General features: G+C 43.9%; 1 protein-coding gene across 2 annotated transcripts in view; it reads left to right on the forward strand.

Moving 5' to 3' along the window:
* Positions 1 to 1,007: 1,007 nt before the first annotated feature.
* Positions 1,008 to 27,968, forward strand: part of SDHAF3 (succinate dehydrogenase complex assembly factor 3) — a 44,149-nt gene continuing 17,188 nt past the window's right edge. Inside the window, exons 1-2 of one of the 2 annotated variants that reach the window (XM_015410947.1) lie at positions 1,008 to 1,079; positions 5,968 to 6,203. In XM_015410947.1, coding sequence (XP_015266433.1) covers positions 6,021 to 6,203 — 183 coding nt within the window. In that variant the 5' untranslated portion in view covers positions 1,008 to 1,079; positions 5,968 to 6,020. Of the gene's footprint in view, positions 1,393 to 5,967; positions 6,204 to 27,968 lie in introns of both variants that reach the window. The other variant, XM_015410946.1, reaches the window with a different exon arrangement.

Genomic DNA, 27,968 nt, shown 5'->3' on the forward strand with positions numbered 1-27,968 from the left:
CAATGTTCCCTCTAAGCTGTGGAGTCTCATGAGCAAAAATTCTACTTTGTGAGCTATTGGCATTAAAGTTGTGAGCGAGAGAATTAGCTCCTGCATAAATTTGTTTGCTCTGGAGCCCTCCTTCCTGAGCCAAGACAAAAATGTGTGAGCCGGAGGCTAAAAAACTATGAGCTAGCTCACACTAACTCAGCTTAGAGGGAACACTGGAGTCCACCCTTCAAAGCAGCCATTTTCTCCAAGGGAGCTGATCTCTGTCATCTCGGGATCAGTTGTAAAAGCAGATCTCCAGGCCCCACCTGGAGGCTGGCAACCCTACAGTGAAGCATTCTAACACATCTAAGTACTTACGCTTAGCCTTTCCTGCACTGCTCTTCCTTCTCTTTGTTGTCTCACTTGTGTCAAGTACCAGGTGTTCTTGTTTTGTAAATGCAACTGCACAGGAGCTTTGCCATTAGGGAAGCTGGCATCTGACTTCATCATATCTGGGGTTAAGGCTGGGTGCCCGGATGTACTCTTTTACAGGTGAGAGTCATTGTACTCTTCTCTTCACTTGCACTCTTCAGGTGTTCTGTATGTTTTTTTTGGCCAGGAGCTGAGCTCTGCCTGCTCCCCCAAAACTCGATGGTGCTTTGTAGTTCTATCTAAAGTATAGTGATAATATAATAACTGTGTGCAAATTTGTATATATAAATGTAAATTAACATATGCAAAAGCTGTGCTGTCCCCCCCCTCCCTTCTATGGACCTCTGGGTTGGTTCTCTTTCGATGGGCATCCTAGGGAAAAAGCTGGTGGCTTCTTCGCGGCCGGAGGACGGAGCTCGCCGACAGCCCGAAGAGGCGGCTCTTGGAAAGCAACCGGCTAAGAAGCCGGCTCCCCCGTCCAGCCCTTCACTCTCCCGCAGCTCCGCGACTCCCAGCACACTACGACAGGGCCGCCGATGGCGTCTGGCTCAGCCACACGCGGGGCGGGGCAAGCGGTGGGTCCTCCTCCCGCTGGTGCTCCCGGCTCAGTGCTCCGGCCGCTAAGCAAGCGAGCTGCGTCTCCGAGGGCCCTTGGGAAAGCCGCCTGCCCCCGGCCGGTAACGCGCGAGCGCCCTTGAGATCCCGCTTCCTCTCGCCGCCGCCGTCCCCAACGCAGCCGAGCCCGCCAGCGCGGCGCCTGCCTGCCTGCCTGCCTGCCTGCCTGCCAGCGTCGGGGGGCAAGGCCGCCCCCTCCTTCCCTACAGCGCTTGCTGGCTGCCCGCCCCAGCCTTCCGCTCTCCAGGCTCAGTGCTGCGGTTTGGGGTTTTGTTTTTTGTTTTTGGGGGGGAAGCAATTGCCACGCCCGGTCGGCCTTGTTGGGAGTGCCTGCCTGCCTGCGTCTTGCTTGAGTTCCGCCATAATATAAAACTGGTGAGCAAGAAAGATGCGGGTTTCTTCAGGCCGTATTGTTATGGGACCGTGGGGGAGGGGGAGTGGTTTGCTGTTGTATGAACTCCTCCCTTTAAAACAGACAAACAAAAAACCACTTTATATAGACACACGAGATGTAATTCTTTTGCACTTTCAAGTTACTATGCGGTGTGCGACCCCCCCCCCTCCCCCGGCCATACCAATCTACTTTTTTCATTTTCATTGTAACGGTTGTGAAGAAGGTACAGTCCCACAGCGCGAGGGTGGGGAGAGGTCTGTGGGCGGGTTTAATCGGGGGGGGGGGGGGGGGGGGATCTTGCCTATGGAAAAGGGTCGGTTATTTTATTTATACTTATACCCCTCCTTTTTCGCTGAGGCTCAAGGCAGATTACAACTTTGAAAAAGTTTGACATCAGGGATACCAATAATCAATGCAGTAGGGTTAGATACGTCTCCTGTCCTGAGGCAGTTTTCTTTGTATTGGGACTTTAATTTAAAACAAAAAACTTCAATCTTGGGAGCCATGCCCAGCCAGGGGAATTGGTCACAGGCAGGTTTTCAACCTGAGCTGCTGTTTGGGGAGAACTAGGCCCGAGGCTTTCCCCCCTCAATCCTGGGATTCGTTTTTATTTTGTCGTTTGGATTGTCAACACAGGAATGATATAAGATTCAGGAACATTTGTGCTCACTTACCTGAGTAAGCCCCGGTAAGTACATTAAAATGTAGGGCTGAGCTATCGAGTGTATTCAAACTGTATATGAGCCCCCCCCCCTTGTGCCTTAGTTGACCTTTGCCTACTCCATGGGGAGGGATGGTTTGGATCGGCAGGTAAAGCTGTCTGGTCTGGAGCCACCAGAACTGGATTTATGTCCAAACTAAGCAAACTAGAGTTAAGGACTCAGATTACAGAAGGGCCTCTAAATATAAACAAGTTATTAAAAACTACAAATGTACTTTTTTATACTGGGTCATTTTTAAACATAACTGAAAACGAAAAAAGGGGGGAAATAAACTTAACTGAAACCAAACTCAAGTAAGTACCTGCAGATTAAGAATATATAAATGTATAGGTCTAATAATACTGTTAGTTAAATTAAAAATTAATAAATATTAACAAATATACAAAAGTATACATGTATGTTTTTCACACATATTGGCCCTCACATTAGCCTCAGTTATCACTGATAATGTACAGTGACATCCAAAAGTGACAAATATTGACCTGACCAGACATGTTTTGACCCAATTGGCCTTCCTCAGTGGTCAAACTAATAATGTTACAACATGGTTTCTGATGTAACAATATAACATTCATTTCATTTATCATAAACTGACCAAGATGAAGTTATTCTGATAATTACTGCCTATGACCAAGTGCAAGGGTTTTAATCAAAAGCCTCATTATTGTGAGCCAGTTTGGTGTAGTGGTTAAGTGCGCGGACTCTAATCTGGGAGAACTGGGTTTGATTCCCCACTCCTCCACTTGCACCTGGCTGGATGACCTTGGGCAAGCCATAACTCTGGCACAGCTGTTCTTGAAAAAGAGCAGTTTCTGTCAAGAGTTCTCTCAGCCCAACCTACCTCACAGGGTGTCTGTTGTGGGGAGGGGAAGGGAAAGGAGTTTGTAAGCCGCTCTGAGACACCTTTGGGTAGTGAAGGGCGGGGTATAAATCCAATCTCTTCTTCTTCTTCTTCTTCTTCTGAGTTTACAGCTATGGTAAGATATATGTTCCTATAGCAATGATTCAGTTTTGTACCTTTCTTGCTTGGTCAGAAAAATTCTGTGAGGACAAGAGCCAATAGTGATGTGATGGTGTGAATAGTGATGATGGCTATGAACATTAGGCCTTCTTGACACTGACATAATCACAGGTGCACTGAAGAATCACAGCTGTCCAGCTTCGGACAAGTGGAGATGCAGCTGTGGCTGGGGGAGGGGGGTACAGAGACTAACACTCTGCCTCCCCCTGCCTGCTTGCTGTCTTGCTTGAAGTGCAATCGCTACAGGGTGCCAGCTCCTGCTCTTCAGGTGGGCAGTGCCAGTTCCCGCTCCTTCCCCATGTGCCCCTTGTCAGGTTTCCCTCAGCTTTCCCAACTTACCAGCAACTTTGACTGACAGAAACAGGGAACTGACAGCCTCTCAGCATGTGACGGTGATTTCTGGCCCTCAGTGGCTAGAGTGGTCTGACAGAGCTGTGGGCATTAAGGCAGCCCACAGCAGGGCTGCAGCCAGCATCTCCACCAGCCTTGGTGGAATAGGGGCAGGGGTAGCCACATCACACATTTTGCTCGTGACAGTTGCCCCTGTGGAAGAATAAGGAATGCTGTCTCAAAATGGGAACCATTTTCTTTTTGATTGCTTCAGGTAGAGAGTTGGGGTAGCGACCACACTGGTCAAGCTTTACATCATGCTGCCTCTGTTGCCAGGTCATTTAAGTCCCTCGACTTTCACACCAAGTGGTTCTGAAATTGTGTGTCTGTCTTGTGTACAGTAGTACCTTTGCAACCCAGTACTCTGTGCATAAGGATCGGCAAAGTGTGGCACCACTTTAATGCCAGCATCAGAAGAAGACCAGAACAGAGCATTTCTGGTCCAAAGTATATAAGATAACCGGGACAGGATTTCCGATGTGTTTTTTTCTAGTCTCATTGTCGCATTTATTCTCCAAACCAACCAAGCAGCAAGGGGAAGAGGCAGAAGCAGGAGAAGGGGGAAACTCCTATATGTCTCCTTTTTCTTTGTGATTTCCATGCTCAACGTAGCCATTTTGGTGCCAGCTGTCCTAAACATGTACTTTGGGAGGCTAAATACCTCTAGCGTTCCTTGCTATAGGATCCTCTCCATCCTCAGAACTCTGTGCTCTTCCCCAGAGGGAGGCCTGCCCTGCAGTTATAAAATAAATGGGTTCAAAAAGTGATTCCCAAACCTTTTGAAGTGGGACTCACTTCTAAATTTTCTCTATCTTTTGGGGACCTACCACTGCCATGTTACAGGCTGGTGGCAGTTCAGGTGCAGCAGCTGATAGGTGGAGGTACTTCTGGAAGCAGAGAGTGAGCTAAACCCCAGTATGGGGTAGAGGTATGGGGTGAAGAAGGAGAGGAAGAGGAAGTGTGTCGGCTTTTGTTCCCCTTCTCTTTTCCCCCGTTCTAGGAGGACAGGGATAGGAGTCCTCTATCAGGTTGCCTGACCCTTGCAACCCATCTGTGAGAGAGCAACAAACCAACAGTGGGTTACAAACAGACCCACATTTTCACAACCACCGGGTTTGAAAGTCAGGGTCTTAAATGATGTGGAAACAGAGGCAGCATGATGTAAAGTTTGACCAGTGTGGTCTATACCCCAGCCCTCTACCTGACAGACTTAACCCAAATGGGGGTCCAACACCCATGAGCGAAGCAGGAAAAGTGTGCATGTTACTCCCATTCTGCAGACTCTCCATTGACTTCCCATCTGTTATCAGGCTCAGTTTAAGGTATTGGCTATCATGTACAAAACCCTTCATGGCCTTGGACCCTCTTGTTTGTTAGTCCTAAAGGTGCTACTGGGCTTTTTACTATTTTGCAGCAATAGACTAACATGGCCAACTCCTCTGGATCTTATTTGTGGGACTGCTACTCTTTCTGTGCTCTGCCACAACCACTTCGCTCACGTCAGCAGGAGCTTTTGCCTGTGCCAGCCTGCAAATGAGCGAAATCAACAACTGCCCCTACATGTGCTTTCTCCATTGTGGCTCCCATCTTGTGGAAGGGCCTGCCCGAGGAAGTCAGGAAGGTTCCTACTCTCCTAGCCATCCACAAATTATGCAAAACTGAATTATTCAAGAGGGCTTTTCCGCTTGGATAAATGATTGACCGTGGTCTGTACTGCTGGGTTTAGCCTTATTGTAAGTAGGATCCTATTTACGTAATTTCTGTTCCACTTAATGTGTCATGTGAATACTTACACTATGCTTCTGGTTCCAGACATCTAAAATCCTAGTGCACTGGTTATTGAATGTCGGTTTTGTGATTGTTGGTGGTGATGGAAAGGGCCATCAAGTCACAGCTGTCCTACAGCAAGCCCATCAGGGTTTTCAAGGCAAGAGACGTTCAGGGGTGGTTTGCCATTGCCTGCCTCTACGTCACAACCCTGCTATTCTTCCGAGATCTGGGCTATCCAGGTCAGGGCTTCGTGATTGTTATTGGCTCACTATGTATAATCTACCTTGAGTCTCTGCAAGAAAGACAACTATAAATAATATAAATAAATAAACAGTAACTTTTCTGTACTCCCAGGGATAGGGGAATAAGGGGTGGGGGGATGTTCAGAAAAGAGGATAGAAACAACTGACAGTTGATAACTGAGGAGTGTAGAGAGCCTTGTTTTCCCAAGAAACTAGACTCTAAGATATCACAGTCTACTAGGAAGGGATTTCTTTCAGCCTACTCTTCGGGAAGCAAAATCTGTCCCATTCATAGACACCCCCCCCCCCAATCTATGTCTTAAGCTGTTTTCACCCCAAGCCTGTGGACCTTTTTGGCTGCCTTGTCCCCTCTGAAATCCAGCTGATTTGCCTTTGAAATGGTTTCCCTAGAGCCAGCACTGACAGAGGAGGAATTCAGAAGCCAGTGGCACTTCTTTGGGGTTATGCCAAGCAGCGTAAGCCACCATGTGTCTCGGGTAAGGGCTCTGTACCGGATGATTCTGCGGTTGCACCGTGCGTTGCCACTGGAGCTGAAGACCTTGGGAGATCAGTATGTGAAGGATGAATTCAGGAGACACAAATCTGTCAGCTTTACAGAGGCCCAGCGCTTCTTGCAGGAATGGGAGGTAAGTCACTCCACTATGTCTGTTGCTGCACTGCCTTGCTCTAGGTTGATCTGTGTTGCATATAGCATGCTTATCTCTCTTTGTCTGTCCCGTCTCATATTCCAGTCCTGGAGATGATGATGATTTCTAGCAGAGTACTTCATAATCATTGTAAGGTGCTTTATAATTAAAAGAACCATGACATTTGAACCCAGATCTGCATAAATTTAAGATCCTGAGCCTGCATATTTGGGACCTGAGGGCTGCCAGGCAGTGATTGAACCTGCACATTACCACCTTCTGGTCAAAGTGGGAAACTGCTGAGAGATTAGCTAGACCAATCAGCAAGCAGCTCAATAACAATAAGGCAAAAAATGTCAGGTGATACTCTGATGCTGTACAGGTTTCGAGGTCAGGTTTGTTAGTTAATTGCTTGTCTGACACATCTAAGAAGGTACAAACATCCTCTAGAAGAATCCTCTAGAAATACTTTTGATCTGTCTGAAGAGTGGCAGTCCATCATAAACAAAGCATCAAGGCAATATATCTCCCTCCAACAGTGGCATATAGGTGAAAATCATTGTGCATAAGCAAAGCAAGCAACTTGTGTTGGTGTGGAAGGGAATCCATGAAGCCATGTGTTTCTGTGACAGGCCATGTGCAAAGGTGATCTTTGCCACATGGACTGCATAGAACAGAACAGTTTAGGGTGTACATATTGGTCAATCTCTTGAGAATGATGCAAATCTTGTGGCCACTGCTGCTCCAACCCTTGGTTTTGATCATGTCACAGGTGCATTTTTGTACATGAGCAAGCCCTCCCCCCTTCACAAGGCCAGATAGATAACGCCGTCTGGCAGCACTGGTTCTCACGGTCTCCCTATCGCTGTTTACGGCAAGCGGCAGAGCAGCGAGCAAGCCAGGATCAGAGAAGGGAACAAGCAAAACATGACAGCTAGCTGACATCATATCTAGTTCAGAGCCCATATATTTTACATGTATTTATTGTTTATTTGTCTTTGATACTTACCATTTAGTACTGTAATATTTCATTTTTTAAAAACAAAGTGTAAAGCTAGATGGACTATAAAGGTCATTATTGTATATATTTTTGAACTAGGGATGGGCACAAACTGGGAAAACGTGATCCGTTTTGTAGTTATAATTGTACCACGAATCAAATCACAAACCAAACCAGAAGGCTTGTTCACGAACTGAACCAGGTTGTGTGGTTCGTGGTCCTGCAAACTCCTTTGAAAGGGACCACAGTCCCTTTCACTGGGGTTTGCAGAAAGCCCGAAAAACATCTGAGCAGTGTGGAGCAGCTCCCTGCCACTCAGCTGTTTCAGGCTATCTTCCTCAGTCCCTTTAAACTGGGCTGCATGAGGGAGCTGGCAGCTGGGTTGGTGGGGAAAATTCTCCCCCCAGCTCTGCTGTCTCAGGCTCCCTCCTGCAGCCCCTTTAAACTAGGCTGCACGAGGGAACCTGCAGCTAGGCCAGCAGAGAGAGTTCTCCCCACCTCTGAGCTGTTGGTTTAAATGGCTTGGAGCCATTTAAACCCTGCTTTCTGCTCCTTGCAAAAAGCTGCAGGGAGCTGAAATTAGGGTTTAAATGGCTCCCAGCTTTTTAAACCAAACAGCTGAGTAGTCGGGAGCTCCCAGCAGCTCAGCTGTTTCTTGTGAAGAGCTTTTTGCCCTTCATGAACTGCCATGAACCACCATGAATTGTGCCAAAATTCATGGAAGCTCTTCATGGTTCTTCACAAACTTCAGTTCGTGAACCATGAACCAAACACAATGTGTGACAAGCTTTAGTTTGTCAGCTGGTTTGTGTCCATCCTTACTGTAAACAGTAGATAATGGGAATAGCTGTGATATATTACCTATAGATTGCAGTTGTATCCTGCCATTCAAGAAATTAACGGTGCCACACAGAGTTTGGTGTCCCACATTTTATCCTCACAAACATGCTATGAAGTAGATTAGGCCAGCCGAAGGTCTCCTAGGGAGCTCCAGGGCAGAGTGGGGATTTGAACCTGGGTCTCCTCAGTTCCGATACAACATTTCAGCTACTAAACCTTAATGGCTCTGGAAAAGTATATACTCATTTCCAGTTACCAGTTCCAGCACTCCAGGAAGTGAGAAACTACTGGTCCAGATGTTATCTGACATCAAGAACATGCAAATGAGTTTAATGGCCAGTAGAACTTGCTCCAAATATTTGCTGTATGGTGAACTTTCAGCTTGTCACCAATGATTTCTTACTATAGTTGGTCAGTTATGTCTGTGGGACGCAACTATAAAGGGAAGGAACTTTTGAAAGAGGAAACTGTTGTCTTTGGAGTTAGTCTAACCACTGCTGAAATAAGCGATTCTCTTTTTATTTCTTTGTACATGGTGATGTAGAGCAAAGTCTGATGAACTTCCTTTGTTTAACTTTTATAAATGAATTGCCTTTTCCCCTATGCTACTAGTTGGGTGGTCATGATGAAATGGGAGGAGGCGTTAAAAAGAGAGTGTGCATTGCCATTTTTAAGTGCAAAACAAAGGTTCAAGTGCTGTTGCCATACATAAGGGTATTCTAAAACAATGGTTCTCTGTCCATGCAGATATCCCATGATAAGGGAATAGATATGTTTTTGCCAGAAACCAGGGGGGAAAACCAACGTAAGATACATAAGAAATTGTCAGGAAAAGATCTGAAAAAATGAGGAGGAGTTCTTATGCCTTGGCGACTAAAGAGAACCTCCATATTCAGAGGCAGTAAACCTCTGAATATCAGTGATAGGAGGTAACATCAGGGGAAGGCCTTGGTCTCTGTGTCCTTCTGGTTGACCCTCTAGGGCGACTGGGTGGCTACAGTGTCAAACAGGATGTTGGAAATAAGCACAGGTCCCCAACATTATGAAGAAACTGTAAGAAATTGCATTAGAGGCCATATTATGTACTCTAGTCATCTAGATATGAATGTTGAGTTATTTGGCTTTAATTACTGTGAATGCAGAATCAAGAATTTATTTATTTCGATTTATATCCCACCCTTCCTGTGAGAGGGCAGGTTACAACAATAAATTATAATCAACGGGATTAAAAGTAGATATTAAACAATAAAAACAGTTAAAAGATGGGCATAGCAACAATTAAATATTCAGCAATCCTAAAACTGGGAACAATTGGGCTGCAGCTGAGCTATAAAGGTCTTATCAGCAGCAGCCTATCCATAGCAGCAACTGTAGCAGGGAGGCCAATTAATGGAGACACTTCATCTGTTGCAGGATCACCTGATGGTTCCTTAGCTGCAAAGGGCATTCACTTTGTACTTGACAAAGGCAAATAATGATACCCAGGGACCTTATCAGCCATTATGCTTTAGAGTACTGCAGGTACACAAAATAAGGAACCACATCTCTGGGAAGAAGTGGGAGCAGTTTGTTTGATAGTCCAGGTGTGGTTTCTGGTTCTGTCTGCAAAGGGACTGTGGGTGTTTTGGGAGTCCAAGAGTTAGGGAATGCTCTTGGACAGGGGTCATTTCGTAGGAAAAGAGGTGCAGGAGCTCATTAGCATAACTCATTAGCATAACTTATTTGCATATGCCACACACCCTAACATCACCGAAAGTGTGGCAGAAGGCAACACCCACCACTCAGGCTCCACTGGACTGTTTTGGATTGCTAGCTATTGGGGGGGGGGACGTGCAGATCTGTCCTCACAGAGGAGGGAGAGCTTGTACCTGGATAAAACTTGGTCTTAAAGCTGCCACTGGACTGTTTTAGGCCGGGGGGGGGGGGATCTGCAACTTACCTGGCTGCTTCTTGCTCTGACTGAGGGCTGCTGGGAGCAGGGGGTGGGGCTTGTTGCATGTGCCCGCCCCTTGGGCTCTTTACTGCCAGAGCTCCGCTCCTGTGCGCTCCTGCAGGAAATGACTCCTGCTCTTGGAGCAGCTGAGACTTTAGGAATTCTTGGAAGAGGTGCCCAGCAACTGGCAGTTCTTCAGATCCTGGCATTATAAAGGAAGAGACAGGGTGGGGATGGAAAGTGCCATCAAGTCACGACTGATTTATGGCAACCCCTTGTGGGGTTTTCAAGCCAACAAAACGTGGCTTGCTATTCCCTGGCTCTGCATCGCAACCCTGGACTTTGATTTACTATCCAAATACTATCCAGGGCCAGCCCTGCAGTGCTTAGCTTCCGAGATCTGATGAGATTGGGCTAGCCTGGACCATCCAGGTCACTACTGAGCATGTCTACCTAATGGCAAAAGACTATTTTGTTTGCTGTATGATAATGTAAAAATAGAATAAAATTATTGCTAAAATATAAGCCACTTTACTATACGATATGATCTAAAAAGTAGAGGTGCCACAGCTGAGAAAGCCCTGTTCCTAGTCGGCTTTCCACCTCATCTTGGCACAGGAATTAGGTCCTCTCCTGCAGATCTCTTGCTGTCAACCTGTACACTGGAGATCGAATAGATCCGTAATTTAAGTGCTCGTGATCACAGTATTCTGCTGAGCAAGAAAAATCTACCACTGGAATGAAAACCACAATGATAGCTTGGACTTGCACGTACCCTCAAGATTAAACTGTTGTCAGAGGTAATTTTCTCAGTTTAACTGATTGTCTCTTAAAATTCCTTAATATCATTCACAGAGCATTCCTACAGTGCCACCCTAGGGCACCATCTAAACTCTCCCAGCATAGAAACGACACATAAAATCTTAATACTTTTAACAACTGAGAGCATAGCAACAGTACTGGAGTCCATGATGGCTCTGCCAACAGCCACCAATCACGGAGCAGCTGATGATGCTCCCATACATAGAACTGATCTACATGCAACAGTGCTGCCATATGCCTGTGACATCATCGTGCCCTGCCACATAAGGCACAAAGCAAATATGGAAGGCCCAGATGGAACAGAAGACTCTCAGTTCTGTGGAGGACTGTGGTTTTCCCAGGAGGAGCTCTTTGATTACCATGCTGTGGGGATCTCTGCAGATGGGGTCTTGTCCCCTCCTGGAAACAGCTGTCCTTCAGTCAGGCAGAAGAACAGGGAAGGAAGGATGGACCATCCAGGCATTGAACCCAGCCGTTGCCACAATTCCCAGACAAGGGTTCAGATCTCCTTGGGTTCAGGAATATTGACCCAAGGAGGAGGCAGCTTTTAGAAAGTCTACTGGGGCTTGACTAAGCCAAAGTGTGAGAACCACTGTCCTGCAGCAGTAGGAGGGTGACATTTTTACAACCAAGAAATGGTCACCATGTCACCAGGTGATTTATCACTTTGTCAACTTGTGCTATCTCAGGGAGATGCAATGATGCCTTTCTCAGATAAGCCCGTCTATAAGTTTGAACCTTACCTCCCATTCCATTGTATTTGAAAAAGTGTGCACGGACACGAAAGCTCATACCTTGAATAAACCTTTATTTGTCCGAAAGGTGCCACTGGACTCTAAATGTGTTTCTCAGATAATATGAGTGATGCTGCATTATTATTTTTTTGTCTGTCTAGTTATATAACTTTGCAGTTTCTGAGGATTGCCACATGATGGCATCAGAGACCTATGCCGAGCCTTTATAGCTCGGATGACTTGCAGCACCAGCCTGGAAGGGGCCAGGATGGGTCACAGCAGAGGATGCTCTGGCATGCGATGAGGATATCAGGCAGAGCGGCAGGGTGCCCTAGTTCTGCTACAGCAGCCACATGCACCCAATATTTTGCTGGTGCATCACATACAAAACTTCCAGGGAAAGGAGCAGAAAAAGAGACTGGACAAAAGATCCTTTTTGCTTTTTTAACCTTTTTAGATTGCATTTTCAGTTACAGACACATATTTGATATCTATGAATTATAGAACATGCGCACTTGGGATTTGGAATCCTAGGTCACAGTAGGGAAGATTGTGGGTTTTCTGCAAGTAGAGATACATAACATCTGGTGCACAAGCTTGTGGACAGGTTTCTACATTACTTGCATTTGTGGTAGAATCATAGCTTGGTGTTTTGTGTGTGTGTGTCCCAGAATCAGTGCCTGGAATCTCTGGTTAAAGGGTCACAAAGAGGGAGGCCTTGGAAAGAGCTGTGTCAGAGACCTGGGAGAGGCACAGTGACTCAGGGTAGAAGGAGCTGGGCTAGGTGACCCAATAATCAGTATAACAGCAGTTGATTATACTCTGGCAAGAGATGTGAAGGCCCAGAAAAGAAAAGGAAAACACCTCTACAAACATTTGGAATATTAACAGGCATGCATTCGGCTGGTATTGTACTATTTGCATTGGCAACCAACTGAGTACTGGGTCTGTTTCAAGATGTTGGTATTATCCTTCAAAGCCTTAGGCAGCCTGGGACTGACGTATCTGAAGGAGCACCTCTTCCCATATGTGCCACAACGACCCTTGCACTCACAGGATCAAGACTTACTGGTTACCCCTGGCTCAAAGGATGCCTGCTTAGTCTCAACCAGGGCCAGGGCTTTTTCTGCCTTGGCTCCGGCCTGGTGGAATTGACTCCCACTGGAGATTAGGGCCCTGCGGGACCTTATTCTGCGGGGCCTGCAAAATGGAGCTGTACCACCAGGCCTTCGGGTGAGGTGGCAGGCGTTCATCTCAGTTGGCCTTTCTGCTGTAGTTCCCAACCCACTGAAAGGGCCCATTTGATTCCACCTTGTGAACCTAATAAATTTATATGAAACTGTCACTACCTGTGTAATTTTATTGTTTATTGTTTTAATGATTTTAATGTGATTTTATTGTAACAAGTCTTGAACCTGGTCTCTTGGTATTTGCCCTGTGCCCCCTTTGGGGAGGGCAGAATAAAAATCTCTAAATAAATAAATAAATAGAGGGGAGTTCCCCTTCCTAATTTTTCTGTCGTCCCCTCCCCGATCTTTCACATCTTTTAATCCTTGCACATGGAACTACACAAGCGGTATCAGCATTTCAGTTTCTTTCCCTTCTTTGTATGAAGTTTTCAAAGGTTTTGGCGTATTTAATACTGTTGATCCAAGTTTCTACCTGTCACTTTAAACCTCTGAATCACATTGTTTGAGTTTAGTAGGCCACAGAAGCATATGGAGACATCTTGTATCAAGTCACGCCATTGGTCTCTCTAGTCCAGCACTGTGTCTGGTGACTGGCTGTGATTTTCCATGGTTTCAAACAGTTTCAAATTCTGCTATGAAAGATTCTTCTCAGTTGGGAATGCGGGGGATTAAACCCAAGGTCTTCTACTTGTAAAGGATGTGTTCTGCCAATGAGCTACAGCCTCTCCCCTTGCCATTGTTACTGCAGCTCTCAATACAATAATTGTAGTAGCAATTAGGACAGGAAATTTGAATCTAGGTTTTCAGTATACTGTCTTAAATAGTTTCTTTGGTGACTAAATATTAATTGCAGCTGTACTTTTTGCTAGTATATGTTCCAAAATTAAAGCCTGGAAAAATATTATTGAAAGCTTTCCAATATGAATTGCTGTAAGATATTGTGCAAAAGAGTTCTGTTATAATTTCATTGTTACAGCGGTGGTAAATTGCAGCTCTTCATATTGTATCTCAAACACTTTGTGATAACAGTCTGTAGCTAGTGAGCATATGCTTCCTCCACTCATCCATTTCTGGCTTCTTTTCCTTGGGACAGTATTTACTGCCTTTGTATACCTTTCATTGTTGTTCTTTAATGTTTGGTTATTAAAGTAATGATCCAAAGTAGTCTCTCTGGAATGACTTGCTTTGATTTTAAATTGATTTTTTTGAGACAGGCTTCCCTTATTGCATTTCATGGGGAAAAAACGCTTATTTGATTTAAATTGATTTTAGATCAGTCCCACGTTGTGCTTAATTCAAGGAGATGGATGAAAATGCAATATGCGTGGTTAATCATTTGTTCAGGTAGTGCTTTTGATTTCCTGAAGTCTTAAGACTCTACGAAAATGGTTGCCTGGGTCCATAATGAACCTGCTGGCCAAGGTTTGAATATATTGTTGAAACAGCAGAGTCTGGTGTCAGTGGAATATTTAAATTATGGCCATTTGTGCAATGGTCAAGAAGGCTTTTGTGACTGACCTAAAACTTGAAGGTGGGCCTATCACACTGGGGCACTTCCTGAACAGTATTGGGGTGGATCCAGTCACCCTCCCAGTAGCCTTCCTCCAGTCTAACCAGTCTTTCTGCAGCTTAAGTGGCTCTTCCTCCACTTACAGCTGCTTAGATTGGAGGAAGGTTTCAAACGTGAGCAAAAAGGAAAGGTTGGGATATAAATATTCTAATAAAGCTATAACCTTGAATCAGTGGGGTGATTAGATTGGTCAACACGGTAATCTTGGGGGGAGGGGGGGTCTTCCTCTCTGTCCCCACATTCCCATGCTGGGAGGGGGATCATCACAGGCAAGGCCTTTTCTGTGGTGTTGCCCAAGTTCTTGAACTCTTTTTCCAGTAGGGTTGCCAATCTTCAGGTGGGGCCTGAAGTTCTCTTGGAATTCTACCTGATCTCCAGATGACAGAGGTCAGTTGCCCAGAGAAAATGGCCACTTCAGAGGGTGGACTCTGGTATCACATCCCTGCTGAGCTCCCTTCCCTTCCCTTCCCTCCCCAAACGCCACTCTCGCCAGGAATTTCCCAACCCAGATTCAGCAGCCCTGCTCTTTAAAGAAATTTGCCTAGTGTCAACTTTAGAAGCTTTTAGGCTCCAGGCAATGATATTTTTTATTATCTCTGACCTTTTTGACCTTCATTCCCTGTGGAGTTTTATTGAGGTACTGTATCAGAAGCCTTGACCTGGATGGGCCAGGCTAGTCAGATTTTGGGAGCTATCATGGTTAGTACTTGGCTGGGAGACCACTAAGGAAGTCCAGGGTTGCTATGCAGAGGCAGGCAATGGCAAATCACCTCTGTTTGTCTCTTACTTTGAAAACCCTATGGGGTCACCATAAGTCAGTTGTGGCTTGATGGCACTTTCCACCCCCATTGTATTGGGTTATCCTGCTTTTATTGCATTGTTTTCTTTAAAGTTTTTTTTTTCTGGCTTTACTTGGGCTTCTTTAGCTTCCCACTCTCTTTTGTAATTAAGGCAGACAAAAGGACAGGGCTTGCTCAACGCTGACCTTTCACCCCACCTCATGGTAAGGCTGGCTTTACCAGTATCATATTTACCAGATTGTACTAGCTCTTAATGGCATACCTTTGCAGATTTTACCTGACAAGGTAGTTCTGAAAGACGTCTTTAGCACTCTACCTAAAAAGGAAATACTTCTCTCAATGAGTATTGAACTAACATAATTCACTGCCATGGGATATAGTTTAGTTGGCTTTAATAGGAGATAATCCAAACCAAGGGAGGACTGATCTATCAATGGCAATAAGCCAGAATGACTAAATGGAAGCTCTGCATTCAGAGGCAATAACTCTCTGACTATCAGGGTGGTGGTGGTGGAAAGTGTTGTCAAGTCACAGCTGATATATAGTGACCCCATAAGGTTTTCAAGGCAAGAGACATTCAGAAGTGGTTTGCCGTTGCCTGCCTCTATGTCACGACCCTGGTTTTCCTTGGAAGTCCAAATACTAGCCCAATCTGGCCCTGCTTAGCTTCTGAGGTCTGACGAGATCAGGCTAAGCTGGGGAATACCAGGAGAGGGAGCAACAAAAGAGGAAGGCTTTGACCTCCATGCTTGTAGGCCTTCCAGGTTATCCACTGTATAAATCAGAATGCTGGGCTACATGGGCCCTTGTTTTGATCTAGCATGCCTGCTCTTATGTTCTGATGTACCTAGGTGAGTTGCCCTCATTCCCACCTCTAACACCCTGCCCACTTTGTGTGCCTGTTTGTTAGAAACTCTAATTCTGCATCTGGTCGATTGTGGTGGTTTAATGCAGAACATGACTTATTCAGTGCCCTGTACTATATTACATTGCAAAAGGGCAAGATGCTGTGCTACACAACAGGTATTCCATGCTGTACGACTGATCCCTGCAGTCCATATGGACAGTCGCCTTCTTCAGCCCACACCAACCCTGTTGCTTATTTTAAATGGGTCATTGGCTGGGCATTGTAATCTACACAATTGATTTCTTGCTATCAGCATAAGCCTTTGTTGAGGGTTCTAGCATCAGCTAACTAGATTTGTCCTAATAGCAAAACAGGCCTACTTACTTTGAAAATCTGTTAAGTGAACATACCATAACATCCGTCCTATAATGTGCAAGAGTAATCATCTTGAAAATTTTAACGTGTACATTTTCTTTTACAGTTTTTGGGTGCAAATGTTTTGTTCTTTTACTAAAATACAGCCTAAATCAGAAAAGATTTTTTTTTTGGGACTTCGTTTCCCCTCCCCCCCAAATTCCTGTTCATCAAGGTAATGGAACTCAATGTAGTATTTTCTGTAGTGAGTATGATGGAACACTATTTTTATATTGTTGAATGAGATAAATTTAAAATGCTTCCTTATCTGGTCAAAGAAAAGGAGAAATTGGGAATGGGTACAAATATTGGACCTAATTTAGAGGAAATGAATTATGTGACTGGGTCTCTGCCTTGAGTGTTCTTTCATTGGTAAACAGAAGTTGTGGGGGCTCCATTGCAGATTAGGGCTATGGCCGGATGGAGGGTGGGTAAGTCTTTCTCTCTGCGCTGCATGGCTCCTTGGGACTTCCCATAGCCCCAGTGGGGGAAGCATACAGGTTGTTTGTATGTCACTTGTATGGTTCTATAGTCTGCCCAACAGGAAGTCTGGTGAGTCATTTCAGGCTGGGAAAGCAGCATAGAGGAAAGGGTGAAATCCCACCCCCACCCCGGCCATAGCTTTGATCTGAATCACCCTCCCCTCTGTGCACAGCTGCTATTTATCAGTTAAAATTACTTAGGAGATTCATTCATGGCCCTAAGATATATAATTTCAAAAGATTAATTCCATTTATCTTTAAGTCTCAAAATCAGGGACACGTATACAGACTATAAAAATAGTGGTGTCATATTAAGTTTTAAAAAACAGTAACTTGGCATGGCTGTTAAATGAAGCATATTGCTGGAATCATTCATCATTAACACATTTATGAAAATACTATGGTTCTAGTGTCTACATTATATTTTTTATTAATATGCAGATAGTTATGGGAAAAGAAGCTCCTGATACAAAGGCAGTAAGATTGGATTAGTCAGTTTCAGTGCTGGACTTCTGTGGCCAATGCAAGATGCTAGTTGTCAGTTTTGGATGCCATTTGGTCTGACGCGCCAATCTCTTCTCTTCCCCTCTTCATGCTGTCAAGCTCTCAGGAGCTGTCACTTTTATGTAGCCATCTTCGGATCAGGGAGCTCTCTCAGTGGACCCTGAGTGCAATTCTAAAAGCTTTAATAGATACCTCTTCTGAACGTCCTTCTCTGGTGTCAGTCTGCTTCTTACCTATTAGAGCAGTAACCCTCTGAGCCATTACCTTAGCAGAAGGAGGTCTCAGAGCAGGGCAGTCTAGCTATTACAGGCTGAATAACGTGAGTACTCCACAGAGACAAAAATATATTAAAGAACTATAACTCAGTTCATTCCTCAAGAGAATGTACGGCTTCTGTAGGGCATCAGGAATCTTCCTGATTGCTGGCAGGAAATCTAACAGTGGGAATTTTATGCATGAATCTTGAGTTCCACTTCATTTGCATTATCTCTCTTCCCCCCTGTACAATATGCTACTGCTGCATGGTTTTCAGAGGGAGGGATACATATATGGAATAAGAATATGTTTTGTATGACCATAAGAACATAAAAAACTACTTACAGAATCAAATCAAAGATCCATCTAGTTTAACAGTCTTAATCAGCAGCCAACCAGGTCCTCCAGCACAAAAAGATGGAGATTACTAACGTCTGTTGTTTACCCTGCAAATCTGGTAATCAGAGATATACTGCCTCTAAATATGGAGGTTGCATTTAGCCTCTCTGTATATTCAACTCAATTTCATTATCGCATGATTAGCTGAATGGGTTGTTAAGTGATTGTCTGAATCCAGCCATATCTTGCTAACTAGATTCCATAGTTCATGGAGACACATAGCCCTGTTTACAAGTTACAGTGAACACACATGCAATTCATTTATATGTTCATTGATTAATTCTTATGTTATTTTCAGTGTATATGTCGGTGAACATATGATTTAAACTCCACATTCATCCAGGTACTGATAACTGGTTTAATTCATTAAGTAACAAGCATTGGCTTGTTCTGATTAACAGATTATGCATGTATATGTAGTGCATTCACTGGAACATATGAACAGGACTTATGCCTTCATGTATAAGAAGGCCCATGTGTGCCTCAAATTAAACAAAACTAACAAAACAAAAGTCTGTGCTAAGGTGGCTCAAACTACAAATAAAGAAATATGCAGTCTGGCAACTTGTCCGTAATTTATGTGGCTGTACATATATTTATTGGCTTGATCCAATTTATTCTGTCATGGGAAGGGACAAAGAACCATGTACAACACTGAAGTTCTGCCCTGTGCCCACATGGAATCTTGTGTAACTTCCTATTCATTTTTGATACTTCATTAGATACTTCTACACACTTTCAACACTACCTTTAGGTAATAATCATAAGGGCTGTACATATATTTATTGGCTTGATCCAATTTATTCTGTCATGGGAAGGGACAAAGAACCATGTACAACACTGAAGTTCTGCCCTGTGCCCACATGGAATCTTGTGTAACTTCCTATTCATTTTTGATACTTCATTAGATACTTCTACACACTTTCAACACTACCTTTAGGTAATAATCATAAGGATTATAAACTTGCTTAAAAAAAGTTCAGAATAGCCCAGTAGTTTGCATGTTAATTCTTTGTGTGCAGAACATTCTAGGTTCTGTCCTTATCATATTCTTTGTGTGCAGAACATTCTAGGTTCAGTCTTCATGGGATCTCAGAGAGCAGAGCTGTGAAAAACTGAGATCTGCCAATCAGAGAAGATGATACTAAATGGTCTATTGGCTGCTTCACTTGTATAGAATTCTAACTTCTGCTTCCAATACCAGGTCTTGTACAGAAAAGGTATAGCACTGATGACAGCCGCTCATTCCAGCTTGTTTTCATATTACGTGAAATAATCAGACATCTTTTTGAAGTATTTGACATGCCATGTGGCAGTCTCAGGCAATATTAGGAATATAACATTTCCATTTAATTTTTTTGGCACCAAACAAGTACCTGTGAGATGATAATGAAAGAAATGTCTTCAAAGTTATTGCAGCAGCTTAGCCTTATATTTACTTATTTAAAATATTCATACTTTCTTCCTTTTCTCATTAATGATGATAGAAGTGATTTATAATTTTTAAATTAAAAAAAAAGTATTGGATCCTATGAATTAGCGAATGCTTAGATATTCTCTGCCGTGGAGTACACTTCCACTTCTGCTAAAACTCCTGTTTGTGCAAGGGCCCATAGTGCTGATTGTTGCAGCAATCAGAACTAACAACTCACTTCTTCAGAAGGAAAGTTTATTGATACAGTACTGGCAGAGCATCTCTACTTCAGATTCTGTGTTAAGACTAAAGCAAAAAGCACGTGGCATATACAGTCAAAGGGGTCACTGGGCAGCACAGAGCCAATCAGGAGGAAAAAGGGGCCCCGCCAGAATGTAACGGTCCTGCTTTCCCAGAGATGGTGTTACAGCTAAGCATCCAAGGTCAGGCACATAAAACATATAGATAAGGGAGCATCACCAAGATGACCAGAGAAATGAAAGTGAACATTCCAAGCTTCCCCCTCCCTACCAGCCGCTATGGCAGCTAGCTGACACGTAGCAGAAGAGCAAACACGCTGTGCAGCCAAGATGGTCTAACAGGCACAGAACTCATAGAATCCAAGCCTCAATCTAGCAATGCTAGAAAAAATTGACAAGAAATGCTGAAAGCAGCAGTGTTCAAACAATACAAAAAATACATCAAAATCCCAGAAGAATGAAATGATCTTCACCTGCTGCCTAAATTAAAACAGTGTCAGCATCTCTGGTAGAGTTGCCAGTCTCCAGGTATGGCCTGGAGATCTCCTGGAATTACAACTGGTCTCTGGGTTACAGAGATCAGTTGCCCTGGAGAAAATGGCTGCTTCCTCCCCTCCTAGGGTTGCCAAATGGGGATGGGGGGCGGGGAATCCCCCGCTTTGGCGGCCCGATTTCTGATGCAACAGAATCGGCCCCCAGGGGAAACCCCACCTCCGCGTGCATGTCACCCGGATGTGACGTCGCTCGCTGGGGGCGGGGCCACAGCCATTTGAGGGGGAAACTATGTGGCCCCACCCCCAGCGTGCAACGTCATATCCGGGTGACGTAGATACGTCACGCACGCTTTGCGCGCGTGCGCACCAGGAGGTCCCCAGGAGTCCCCCACCGAGGTGAATACCATTTGGCAACCCTATCCCCTCCCCAAACCCTGGCTCCACCCCCCAAGTCTCCAGGTATTTCCCAGCCCAGAGCTGGTAACCCTGAATTCTCTGGGAAGGGTGTTTCAAAGATGTGGTGTGCTACAGAAAAGGCTCTGATCTCACTGCTACTCCAAAAATGGCAGCTTCTGTAGCAGGACCTCCAGTGAGAACTGGCAAGGTATAATGAGCAAAGGTGGTCTTTCAGATGGAATTTGGGACTATGCCATTTAGGACATTAGAGACCAAAACCAGAACTTTGAATGTCTTCAAAGGAGCCACAGTAATTTAATCTGGAGAGAGAACACGTGGAAGGGTCACATGTCCCTCTGTAGCCCAGTAATACTTTGCTCTTCTCAGTGGGTGAGGTGTTATTGGGACATCCACATCCTAAACAGAGTTACACCCTTCTGAGTCCACTGAAGTCTCTTTAGGGCTGCATTCTCAGTTGTGTCAGAACTCTGTATTCTTCTACTATGTATACAGATATCAACTTGGTATTCTTTAGCTCCTGTACCTTCTTAATGTAATGGATTGTACAGATCTACCATTGAAAGGCCTGTGATGCAGCCCCATGTAGGTTGTTTGAAACCTATTGTTTCTTTTGCTGAGCTTGCTCTCAAATTAATTTTAGTTCACATTGCAGGGAAATTTATTTAACTCCATTGCTTGATTCCATGCTCCTCCTTGGGACTGTCAGTGTAGTATGGCTGAATATATCTTTCCTCAATATGGAGATAGAGCATTTTTTTAAAATCAGTTCTTTATTAGATTAGAGAAAGAAATAGTGGATTGGCACTGTAATTGTTCCCTTGGCAGTGACAGGTAAAGAATAATAGAAAATATTTAATTGGATGGAGAATTAAACACATTTTCTCTCTTACTGCTTTGAAATAGCTTGATATCACATTAGGGTTGTTGTTGTTTTTCATTTCATCTTAGTTTGTAGGTTGGAGTTTGTAGGTTTGCTTTCAAAACAATAGTAATGTGTGTTTCACTAGTTTTGGGGTTTTTAATGGATTTTCTGGTTTTGTTTCCTCTTGTTTACTGTAAGTTTACAGATTCTAATGTAAGTTGCCTCAAGAATCAAGCTGTCTAGAAGTGCACAGTAAAAATGCCTAAAATAAATAATTTATGATATTATTGGCATGTAGAAATGTTTTAAGGATGGTCTGCTAACAAAAGGTGTGTACTCATTGACTTTTCCCCAGGAAAAGCAGATGAAGTTTGCATCACATCCAGGGCGAAGCCACTAATTAGACTTCAACTTCCAGGTTAGATTGTGAGAAAATAAGTGTCCTGTTAAAGGAACGCTGGCTTCTCTGTTTATTGTTTAAACAGGCTCCTGGGAAATGTTGGCTTGGCTCACACTTTTGGCCTAGCCAGTGTTATACAATGACAGGCTGTGGTGCTTACTCATGAGTAAAATTGCTGCCAAGAAAGACTCCAGCCTGCTGCTCGAAACAGATGCTTTCCTAGCAAGCACACCTTCACCTGGCTAGAAAAGGCTCTGATTGAAGAGGTGGACCTCCCAGCCTTCTCTTCCAGGGGAACTACATACCAGTAAACACCCCAGTTTGTCACTTCAGGAAGCTGGCCTGCCTTCACACAAACAGTTTTGCTCTTGGTGATTGCCAGCTGTACCCCCACAAATGAAAAAGGAGCAGAAGATTCTGGTGACGACCAGCTTCTCCCCCTTATTTGCAGAAAAGAACAGAACAGGGCAAACACAAGCCAACTGGTTGAATTAAGGGGAAAATATCAAAATAAGATTTTATTTGTTTAAATTCCAAGTGTATTGTTAAAAACTTGAATTAAAAGGAGCTCTGAATCTAAAGCTAACAAATATGTTAAAACTTACACATAATCTTTTGAAACTGAGTTTTGGCTACCTATCATCATAATCTTTTGAAACTGAGTTTTGGCTATCAAGGTAGTTTTTTTAGAGTCCATGGAGGATAGATATATAGAATCAAAGTAAAGCTTTCTGAAAGACACATTAAGACATATGTTCTATCCATCACTCCATCCTTTAATGTGGGGTTGTGGTTTGTTTGTTTTTTGAACGTAGGGATTAGCAACTTCTCAGAGGTACAATGAATTAGGAAATGTCACCATGTGGGTTGGATCCAGCCAGCATTTGTGCTGTGGAAAAGGGACCATCAAAAAGATTAAAATTGACCATCAAAAAGATTATGCTGGGTATCATGGGACCTGCAGGGACAAAAGCCATATGGAATGGGGGCTGTACTAAGGAGCAGAATTAGGTGAGACTGAGGGAAATAGTTGGCTGGATCTAAACCTACATCTCACCAGACCATCCAATGGGTTCCACAAAATATTCATTTCTTAAAATTATAAATATTTACAACCACTAGTCTGAATTCCCGGATATTTACTTTGTACTCCAATGAAGAAACATTTATTTTTGTCCGGTAACCACCTTTGCTTCTGGAAAATGTGGAAGAATTGTAGCCCAATGCTATGCATGTTTACTCAGAAGTAAATACCACATTGTTTAGTGGGGCTAACATCCAAATTCATGTATACAGGATTGTTGCTTTAACTTTCAGGTAAGTAATCTTGATTAGATCCTTGCTTGTATCAGAGAGAGTTTCCAAGTAGATATACCTCAGCAGTGCATGTGAGCTGCATGACCAGAAGTTATACTGAGGGCAATCTGGCTGCGACATCTATCACCCTATTGATTGCCAGGGTTGATTCAGCTGATCTGGCTGGTTAGGCAGGTGTTCCCTAACTTCCCTCCTGAAGCTGTGCACTCGGTGGAAGAGGACAAACATCCCAGATAGAAGGAGGGGCCTATCTTTGGTCAAGAGTACTTATACTTTGTATAAAAGTGTCATGTTGTGGCAATTTTCTAAAACAATTGTTGTATAATCCACTTGGGATGCATGCTTGAGCAGGAAATATATGACTTGCAAAATAGAATGTTTCAATTAATTTGTTACTTAAATTGATCTTTTTTTCTTTCTCATTTAAATGATAATTTACGTAATTTTTTAAAAACCACCTTACATTTAAATGAATCTACACTGATGCTCAGAAAGTTTATGGGCAACATCTGCACAAATTGATTAATTTGTTACTTAAATTGGTCTTTTTTCTTTCTCATTTAAATGATAATTTACGTAATTTTTTAAAAACCACCTTACATTTAAATGAATCTACACTGATGCTCAGAAAGTTTATGGGCAACATCTGCACAAATGCTGTTTGCTTTGTTGATGTGAATGTGAAAACTTTCTATATACCCTATTACATTGTATGTGTGAACACAGAAAAGAGGGGGATGTGAGGTGGGATTTTTGCTAAGGTGTTGTTTAGGTAAATTGCCTCAAGAGAGTGTGTTTTGGACACCAGTTTCCTTGCAGAGGTTAAAATGTTAGGAATCCATTAGTTCAATTCATAACCACAAAAGCTACATGTGAGCTTAATTAGTATACTGACAGAGAGCCAGTAATAATGTGTAATAGATTTAATTGCATTGTGAAAGAAAAATTAGTTTGTTTTTCTGCTTTTTGTCTTTAAATGTGTTCAGTCTGCTTCTTTCGGGAGGACTGGTCATGACCTAATTAGCGCATTCCATTTGCTAAGTAAATCCATTCGGAGAGGAGAGTCTATTGCTTTATCTGGCATCATCCATAAATGTGCAGAATTGTTTGGGTGGGGCTGTAGGGATTGAACCAGGGATTGTGGTGCGTGCAGTGCATACCCTACTCTCATGCACCACAATCCCTGGTTCAGTCCCTAACACATTCCAGTCAAATTACTGCAAATTACAGGTGTGGGGAAGTCCCTTGTGGTGCCTCCTTGAAGGGCTCCCACCACAGGAGACAAAGCTGAAACAGATTAACCAGTGGTAGTTCCATGTACTCCATTTCATATGTTCAACATTGTAGTTATCTTTATTTAAAATATTTATAAATCTGCCCTTTCCCCGACAATACAGGATACAAGGCAGATAACAATATAAAACACATTAAACTATCAAGTACATGATCTGTTACAATCAGCAGAGCCTGCAAAACAGAGCTATTCCGCCGGGCTTTTAGCTGAGGTAGTGGGTGTCCAAATTCCCATTTTTGGCCTCCCCTGCTGACAGCCCTAGCCTAGTGGTTAGTGGCTTGGTACCTCACAACGCTGCCCAGAAAGTTTATAGCTGAGCATCACTACCGAGGCAACTTTTACTTTGGGTTTTTATACGAAACTTTGAACTTTTTACATCTTAAATCTCAAATTTTAAAATTTAATTGTTGAACTTTATGTGTTGTTTCATTGTCACAATATTCTGTGTGACCTTGTAAGCTGCCCTGAGCCTGCTCGCGGGGAAGGCAGGATATAAATCAAATTAAAATAAATAAATAAAATAAAATAAAAATATGCTAAAGCAAAAAATGAGATACACTTGAAACTATATTAAATTAACTGGCTTGAAATAACTGTGTTTACTGGCAGTAAAACATCCAGTCTCTTGTCCAGAGCCAAAAACTCCAGAATCATTCAATTTTATGGCCTTTACAGATGCCCCTCTGACCTGTTCTGGGATACAGTTCTCCAGGTACGGAGCATCAGCTACAGAAGCCCAAGCTTCAGGCCATTCAGAACATGCCATAGACAAGGGAAGTACTGACTGTACTGTATTGCTGGAAAGAGCAGAGTTGCCACACCCAGACCACCTGTGTTTGTATTTCTGTCAGGTTAGTGCTTCCGTTCCTGTGCTTAAGACTCTGCACTGGCTCCCAATAGCATTCCGGATTCGTTTCAAGGTGATGGTTTTGACCTTTAAAGCCCTTTATGGTCAGGGACCGGCCTACCTGAGGGACCGCCTTTTCCCGTATGTTCCCCAGAGAGCACTGTGATCAGCATCCCAAAACCGCCTGGACCTCCCTGGCCCAAAGGAAGTCAGGTTGATGGCAACCAGGACTAGGGCTTTTTCGTTTGTAGCTCCGTCCTATTGGAACGAGCTTCCTGGCGAGATCAGGGCCCTGCGGGACTTGTCACAGTTCTGTAGGGCCGTGAAAGCAGAACTTTTTAGACAGGCATTCCGCTAGGAGCGACGTCCTACCAGCAGCGCCCTGTGTGAACTCCGATCCAACACGACCTAGCACGGTGGCACTGCTGAATGTGTTCCTAAACTGCACTTTATTTTTATCGCCATCGAATGAATGCTTTATATTGACTTGTCTATGTTTTTAAATGATGTATTTTATTCTATTACTGTAAAATGTATACTGCTTATCAGTTTTTGGAAGTTGCCCTGAGCCCGCCTGGCAGGGAGGGCGGGGTAAAAGTGAAAAAAATAAAAATAAAACCCACACAGTGACCATTCTCTGGATACTGGAACCAGATAGGTACTCTGAGAGTGATAGGAAATAAGAAAATAGTGAAATACCAAATTTATAACCCTTTTGGTTTTAAAGGAAGAGTGCTTTACTCAAGTAAGGCTCAAGGAAAATCAGTTGTCATTTTTTTCTTGTTCTATATTCTTCTGATTTTGCAGTAAAAAAATTGAAGATAGAATCTAATATTTTCCATTTCTCCCTTTCTCTCTTTTTGCTTTCACAGAGAAACCAAAAACAAATAGGCAGTCATTTGTGCAAACAGAAGCAACCCACAAGGCTAACTAGGTTGGCAACATTTTGAGGCACTTTATTTTCATGTTTTTAACTATAATCTGAAACATGCTCATTTCCAGAGGGATAGCAATGTTAGACTGTTGTGGCAAGAGGCCGTGCCACAAGATTCCTTTGTACCTGAGTGTATGCTCCAGCGATTGCAAGGGAACCTACTTACAAGGAACAGTGCTTAGGATCCATCCCTAGCACTCAAGTATTTGCATCTGTACTTGGAAATAAGGGCCAAACTAGATGCGATGAGAGGAAAGTCAGTTAGTGGGCCCAGTCTGCTGTGTTGCAGAGGAAGGGGGGGATTAACTCTTTGCCCCATGCCATTTCTGAACGGTCCCATCCCGTGAAGACCATTGTGTGGCCCACGGGAAAACATACTTGTACCCATTCTCTTGTCATCATATCTAGTTTGGCCCCAAGTTCTGCTGCATTTAAAGAGACTTACTTCATGAAGGTATGCATGACGGTCAAACCTCTAAGTGCACCTGGAGTAAAATCAGTGGGCTTGATTATGCGTCAAAGCTCTTAGAGGTACAGTAGATGTAATAATATTGCTGATTTGAAGGACACTTTGCTGGATGCCAAATTGAGTTGTGGTTTAGGGAGAACTCACGCTGGAGACCCAGCATGGTGTAGAGTTTAAGAGCGGAGGGCTCTAATCTGGAGAACTGGGTTTGATTCCCCACTCCTCCACATGAAGCTTTCTGGGTGACCTTGGGCTAGCCACAGTTTTCTCAGAATTCTCTCAGCCCTACCTACCTCACAAGGTGCAATTGTGGGGACAGCAGGGGTCTTTTCATAGAAAAAGAGCTACAGGAGCTCATTAGCATATGGTATGCTAATGAGCTACTAGGCTATTAGCATATGCCACTGTCATGATCTGGCCTGTGCCAGTACGGCCTAGCCAGCCTAAGAGGCCTGTGTTGCAGTAGGAGGCGGCTAGGCCTACAACTCCCAGAAGGCATTGGGAGAGTCAGAGAGAAGATTCTAAAGAGACCGTTGGAGTCGGTTGGGAGGACAGTCTGAGAGGAGACTGTGATAGTCTGGTGGGAGAAGGAATCTGAGCTGTTCGCTGAGGGAAAAGGGTGTCTTTTGTCTCTCTCTGTGGCCTGATCTTAGTGAGAAGATAGGCTGGGCTGGGAAGAGGAAGATCCCTCCATCCTTCGTCTCTCTGCAACCTTATCTCAGTGAGAAGACAGGTTGGTCTGCGAGGAAAGGATCCTTCAGCGTGAGTGTTAGGCAGGCTGTGGCCTGGAAGTAAAACAGTTAGGAGTAATAGACAGCTGCGTTAGGTTATGTTTATTTTTCCTTTCACACTGTTATACCCTTTTTAAGCACCTTGCCGTGTCTTGTTTTTCCCTGCCCCACTGTTGTTTTAATAAACCCTTTTTGTGTAATTATTTTCTCTGCCTGGGTCAATCACGCCTGTATTGCTCGGCTGAAAAGGGGCTTGGGAAGGTACCCTGGGCCTCCCAAGGGACCATAAATCCAGGGTGGTGGCGGCGGAACCCAAAGACCCCTCTGGGGTCATGACAGACCGGAAGTGATGTCAGAAGGGGAAGCAAAAGGGGGGGGCATCTTCAAAAGCCTCCCCTTCCCTTCCCCAGCTGGCCTGGGGTGGGGAGCGAAGAGAGAAGGAGTTTAAAGTTTAAACTCCTCACTAGAGTTGGGCCACAGAAGGAGGAAACAGGGAAGGAAAGAGAGAGAGTAGAGAGAAGGAAGGAGGAAAAGAAAGA

Source organism: Gekko japonicus, unplaced genomic scaffold (assembly GCF_001447785.1).
Source record: "Gekko japonicus isolate JY-2015 unplaced genomic scaffold, Gekko_japonicus_V1.1 scaffold231, whole genome shotgun sequence".
NCBI classification, from domain to species: Eukaryota; Metazoa; Chordata; class Lepidosauria; order Squamata; family Gekkonidae; genus Gekko; species Gekko japonicus.